The 6,871-nt window shown below is 40.5% G+C and overlaps 1 protein-coding gene across 2 annotated transcripts in view; it reads right to left on the reverse strand.

Annotated features, from left to right (window-relative positions):
- LOC102240317 (carcinoembryonic antigen-related cell adhesion molecule 1-like) overlaps positions 1–6,871 on the reverse strand; it is a 17,420-nt gene that overhangs the window by 4,304 nt on the left and 6,245 nt on the right. For both annotated transcript variants that reach the window (XM_014539358.1, XM_014539359.1), the window contains exon 3: positions 5,345–5,623. In XM_014539358.1, coding sequence (XP_014394844.1) covers positions 5,345–5,623 — 279 coding nt within the window. The remainder of the gene's footprint in view (positions 1–5,344; positions 5,624–6,871) is intronic.

Here is a 6,871-nt window from a genome sequence, read left to right on the forward strand (position 1 = left end):
AACAATTAAAACAGGTCTCTTCCTGAGGCCTAACTCCCTAAATAAACCTAAAGGTGTCCTGTGCAGGAGAATTTTTTCCTATTCAAGTTAGAGCAAAAAGTTCTGCCAGCTCCTGTACCGTGAAAAAAGAGTTTCCATTGAAGGATTGTGGTGGCAAACCCAGAAGGCACACTGACCATAGGTTGCGGAAATGTCGCTGTTTAGACAGTCTGCGAACCCCCAGCTCCCTTTTCTAACCTGAAACAGACATATGCTCTCCAACCACCCTGAAAGGGGTAAGTGTAATTCCCTGAGAAGTAAATGATTCCATCCCAAATAGTCACCACTAACACCTTTGTTTTGTTCCACAGCATTCCATCCTGGAAAGCAGGGATGTTCAAGGGAACATAACAGAGAGATGGTGCATTGGGAAGTGATAGGTTCTCATCTCATAGGCTCATGGAGAAAGATCACATTTTAGGAAGCCGTTTGGAGCTTCCAAAAGCCCTGGTAGCAGAGTTAAAGGGCAGTCTCCTAGTTTCCTCTGGTGAAAATAATGGGTTGGTCATTACAGATATTCATCCTTGATGATCTTTATGGGCAGTTGGGAGTGTTCTTTAGATCAGAGGGATGTTTAGCTCCCACAGTCATGGTGTCCGAAGAGTTTGTGTTCCTTTGACTTTTGCATGAGATCCACAGTGATTCTAGGAAGAAAACACTCACTACCCTAGGACTATTTTTTGCCTACAGACGTTGTCTAGAGTTACTTGAGACCTTTAAACCAGTATGTGGAAACGTAGTATTTCAAAGACCACCTACAACAGAATTCTTTGGGATATTTTCTAAAAATGCAAACTTCTGGGTCCCACTCCAGACATTCTGAATCAGAACTTTTATGGGCAGAGTCTAGGAATCTGGAAATTTTAACAAGCACCCTAAAGATTTCCTATACAAACTAAAGCTTGAAAATAATTGTCTAAAAGGGGCATAATGTCAGCACTTTTCGTTTTCAGTTTGCCAAGTGAATACTAAACAGTAATGTTATATCCTTTAAATGTTCTCTAAGTATTCTTATGTAATCATCTTTCATAATTTCAAAACTTTTCATTCAGATGGCTTGCTGTCTTCCAAAGTTAATTCACAAAGATGGGTAAACAAACAAACAAACAAAAAAAGAACAACAGAAAAGATGGCACTGCAACCTAAATCTTTCTTTTCTTTCTCCTACACAATAACCAGATCTGCATCCTTGCCAGAGGAATCTTCCAGGCTCCTCCCACTTCCATCCCACGTTCTTTTCTTCACAGGGATTTTTTTTCCAAATAAATACTTATATGTCTAATCCCATCCTGGCTGCCTCTCAGGGGATGAAAACTAACAAACCAGGCTTGAAACTCTGCACTCAACTCCTCTTTTCTTTTCCTATAATGATTTTTCTTGTGTGTAATGCCCCCTAACCCTAAATTAAATCATTTTGCACCTGTGTCTTTTTTCCCCCATTTCTGTTGCCCTCACTAGTGAACTCAAGATTAAGGATTAATATTAATTTTAGCTGCTGATATGGGGCACTTACTATGTGCCAGACTCTGTGCTAAATACTTTTGTTATATCTCATCTGATTCATATAATAACCCTGTCAGATAGACATTATTTCCATTTTACTGATGAAAAAATTGAGGCTTAGAGTGGTGAAAAATTTACCCAAAGTCATATGATTAGTAAGGGGTGGATCCTTGACTCTAGGACCATTGACTTCATAGAGGCTAGTGATAATAGAAGTAATAATAGCAGTTAATACCATGGAACATTTCTGCTGTGTGTGACATTTTGCTAAGGGTTTAATTCAACAGCACATTAAATACTTAAAACAATACCATAAAGCACGTACTCTTATTGTAATTTTCTGTTGTGGAATATGAGGCTCAGAGAAGTTGAAAATCTCGTGCAAGAAATTTGCAATTGTAAATGCTTACTTTAAAAAGGAGGAAAGATCTCAAATAAGCAACCTAACTCTACAGCATAAGGAACTAGAGAAAGAAACAAACTAAATTCTAATAAAGATTAGAGTGGTGATATATAAATTACAGAATAGAAAAACAAGAGAGATAATCAATGAAACCAAAAGTTGGTTCCTCAAAAGAAATGAACAAAATTGACAACACTTAACCTAGTTTGACTAAGAAAAAAGTGAGAAGACTCAAATTACTAAAATCATAAATGAAAGTGGGTACATTATTACCAATTCTATGGAAATAATAAGAATTATAATAGTACTATGAATAATTGTATGCCAACAAATTGGATGACTTAGATGAAATGGACAAACACAAAACCTTATCAAGATGGAATCACAAAGTGTAGGGAGCGGCTCTAGAGTTAAGCCTCACATTGACCTGTGACAGAGCCACAAACAAGTCCCAGCTTAGAGGGCAGAGCCCTCTTAGCATAATTAAGCTTGACCGTATGGCCGCCCCCTAGATCCTTCTTGGGTAGGTAATGGGCTGTGGGAGATCCAGCAAGTGCTGCCAAAACAAGTGAAACTCACAAAAACATTGTAACTATGTTGACCACTTCCTTATTTTTCTCTGACTATAAAATAAATCCTCAGCTTGCTGGCTGGATCCTTCTCTGTGGTCTCATCCAGGCACAAGAGATCCACTGAGCCCCAGCTATATTCTCTTTGTCTCTTTTCTTTAATCCTTCACCGCCCCTGCTCAGGCTTACCGAACCCTTGGCTGTGCTGGCACGGCAAAACAAAGAAATAGAAAATGTGAATAGACCTATAAATAGTAAGGAGATTGAATCAGTGTAGGCATTTGACAAAAGTCAGCATCCTTTCATGATAAAAATGCTCAAACTAGGAATAGAAGGAAACTATGTCAACATTATAAAGGCCGTTTATGACAAACCAACACCTAACATGATTCTCAATAGGGAAAGACTGAAAGTTTTTTCCTAAGATCAGGCTGAGACAAAGATCTGCCTTCGTTTGCCATTTCTACTCAAAACAGCATTGGAAGTCCTAGCCAGCAATTAGACAAGAATGAGAAATAAAAGGCATCCAAATTGGAAAAGGAGATGTAAAATTATGTCTGTTTGCATATGATATGAACTTCTATGTAGAAAACCCTAAAGTCCCACAAAAATTGTTAGAACTAATAAGTTCAACAAAGCTGCAGGATACTAAATCAACAGGTAAAAATAAGTTGTGCTTCTATATATAAACAATGAACAATTCAAAAAGGAAATTAAGAAAATGCCATTTACAATAGCATCAAAAAGAATAAAATACTTAGGAATTAACTTAACCAGGGAGGTGAAAGTCTTATATACTGAACAACTACAAAAAAATTGTTGGAAAAATATGGGAAGACATTCTGTGTTCATGGATTGGAAGACTTCATATTGTTAAGATGACAATACTGCCCAAAGTGATCTATAGATTCAATGCAATACCTATCAATACCCCAACGACATTGTTGTTGCAAAAATAGAAAAATCCATCCTGAAATTCATATGGAATTTCAAGAGACCCCCAATAACCAAAACAAACTGGAAAAAGAACAACAAAGGAGGATTCATACTTCCGTATTTCAAAATTTGCTGCAAGACTACAGTAACAAAAACAGTGTGACATATTGAAATGGATTAGAAAGCCCAGAAATAAACCCTCACATATATGGTCAAATGATTTTGACAAGAGTACCAACACCTTCCCTGGCAGGTGTAGCTCAGTTGCTTGGAGCATCGTCCCGTACACTAAAACATGATGGGTTCTATTCCTGGTCAGGAAACATTACCCAGGTTGTTGGTTTGATCCTTAGGCAGGGCATGTGTGGGAGGCAGCCAGTTGATGTTTCACTCTTACTAAACTTAAAAAAACTCTTAAAAGAGAACATAGGATGAAATCTTTATGATATTAGATTTGGCAATGAATTTCTGGATAGGAAACTAAAAGCACAAGCAACAAAGAATCCTACATAATAAAAGGCTAATATGCAAATTGTCCCCAAGGGTGAGAGTTCGACCGACCGGGAGTTAGACGTGTGCTAACCACCAGGGAGGCCCTGGCTGGCAGCCAGCAGCTGCTAGGGACCCTACCCGTGCATGAAATTTCATGCACTACGCCTCTAGTAAATAGATAAATTGGACTTTATCAAAATTTTAAAAATTGTGTTTATGAAAGGACAGTGTTAACAAAGAAAAAAGACAACACAGAGAATAGATGAAAATATTTGAAAATCATATATCTGATAAGGGATTAATATCCAGAATATATAAGTAACTATTAACAACAACAACAAAACAACAGATTAAAAAATGGCCAGAGGAACTGAATAGAAATGTCTTCCTAGAAGACATAGAAATGGACAAAAAGCACATGAAAAGATGCTCAGCATCACTAATCATTAGAGAATGCAAATCAAAACCACCATGAGATAACACCTCACACCGATTAAGATGGCTATTACAAAAAACCCAAAACCACCCAGAAAACAATGTGTTGGCAAGGATGGGGAAAACTGGAACGTCTGTGCATTGCCAGCAGGAATATTTAATGGTGCAGCCACTATGGAAAATGGCATGGCAGTTCATCAAGAAATTGAACAAAAATTACTATTTGATCCAGTAATTCTACTTCTGGGTAAATACTCAAAATAATTGAAAGCAGGGATTTGAACAGATATTTGTACACCCTTGTTCATAGCAGCATTATTCACAACAGACAATAGGTAGGAACAACCCAAAATTCATGGACAGATGAATGATAAATTAAATGTGATGGATACATGCAACGGAATATCATTCAGCCTTAAAAAGGAATGGAATTGTGGTATATGCTACAACATGGATGAAACTTGAAGACATTATGCTATGTGAAAAAAGTCAGACACGAAAGGACAAATATCATATGATTCCACTTATATGAAGAACCTAGAGTAGTCATATTCACAGAAACAGAAATAGAATGGTGGTTTCCAGGGGTTATGGTTGGGGATTGGGGAGCTATTGTTTCATGGGTTTTAGTGTGGTAAGATGAAAGAGTTCCCGATGGATAGTGGTAATGATTGCACAACAATGTGAATGCACTTAATGCCACTGAGGTGTACACTTAAAAGTTAAAATGGTAAATTTTATATATATTTTTTTACATAAAAAATGAGCACAAAAACACACTCTTGTGCAAGGTCACAGTGAATGCCAGACCCAGGGTCGGAAACTGAGCTCTTAACCACTTTGCCATTCTGTTTACTGTAATGTCTCCTGATTGACAATCTGCTCCCTGTGACTTCTGTCCATTTATCACACCATTGGTAGAGCAATCCTCCCAGGGAGATGTAGGATGGGGCAAGGGGTCACTTACATTGTACGTCCAGCTCGAGAGGGTCACTTTTGCTGGAACTGATGGGGTTGAAGATCTCACACTGAAAACCCCCAGCGTCCTCCCTCCTGACGGGGTCTATGGTGAGGACGCTGTTGTCCTGGGACAGCTTCATCCTGTTCTTGTGAGGTAGAATCTGGTTCTTGAAGAGCCACCGGAAGGAGATCCCCTTGTCATTTGTGAGGCAGGTCAGGACCACGGCGTCCTTGTGCTCTGTGACTGTGGCATTGCTGGCTCGGAGGGCGGGCTTCCCCACGGGCTCTGTGGAGAACAGAGGAGGTGACTGACTGAGAGTGGGCTCCTTCCTCAGAGATGTCAGCCACTCACAGGCCACAGTGATCTCTGTAAAGGTCACCAGAGGAGGACTCTGACCTCTGCAGGGTGAGGACCTTTGTTCAGGTGACAGTCTGTAAGGAGAGGGCTATACCTCCCCTCTGCCCTTCAGATCACCTCAGGATGACCCCTGACCTGTCTCTCTGGACATCTGTAATATCAGCCCAGGAACATCTTAAAAGACCGTGTGTCCAGTATCCTCATCATCAGGTGAAATTTTCCACCCATTGACTTTTAAAATATATATATTTTTACTGATTTCAGAGGGGAAGGGATTGGAAAAAAGAGAGATAGAAACATCAATGATGAGAGAGGATCATTGATTGGCCACCTTCCTGTCATCCCCTACTTGGGATCAAGCTTTAGAATGTGTCCTCACCGGGAATTGAACCATGACCCCCTGGTTCACAGGTCAATGGTCAGAGCTCAACCACTGAGCCATATCATCTGGGCTCCACCCATTAACTTTGTGTGACTCTTTCCCAGACCTTTCTGTGACTTTCTACATACTCACACCCCCTCTCTAGTATGGTGGCTACACACAGAGATGGAAAGGCATTTCCTTTTTGTTAAACAATTTATTAGAGAATGAGAATGGCCCAGCCATGACTTTAGGATCTGGAGAAGTTTCAATCTAAAGGATTTCTCAGTCTGAATATGACTTTCACTTCCTGGCCTGTGGATTGAATAACAGGGAGAAGAAGTAGTCACCGTTTGAACAAAAGGCGGGTACTCTTAGCTTCCTCCGTAAACTGCAAACTTTATGGCACTGCACCTTCTGTCCCATGAAGGGACTTCGTGGATGAATCTACCTACTTGTCAGGTATACACCACTGCTCACTGCTCTCCTCAGCAATGTCACATACACTCGTGTCACACAGTGTTGTACAGCTGGTGACTTCAGAGCCAGGACACAGCTCAGAGGAGTCTCCCCTGTGGCTCACTCTCTCCCCATTTCCATGCAGCCTGGTCTGAGGGACGCCATGGTGTCGGTGGGTGACTCAAAATGGCCAGATTGGGGACAGGCCACCCATGCACCTTCATCACAGACCCCTGTCCCACCACAGAGGACACAGAGCAGCCAGCCACCAGGTGAGCCTGGAGCAGAGCAGGGAGCAGGGGTCTGTCCTGCTCACCCCTCCTCAGAGGTGGTTTCCTCCTTTAGTTTGGGGAAAA

The sequence above is a fragment of the Myotis brandtii genome, unplaced genomic scaffold, assembly GCF_000412655.1.
Source record: "Myotis brandtii unplaced genomic scaffold, ASM41265v1 scaffold2146, whole genome shotgun sequence".
NCBI lineage: Eukaryota > Metazoa > Chordata > Mammalia > Chiroptera > Vespertilionidae > Myotis > Myotis brandtii.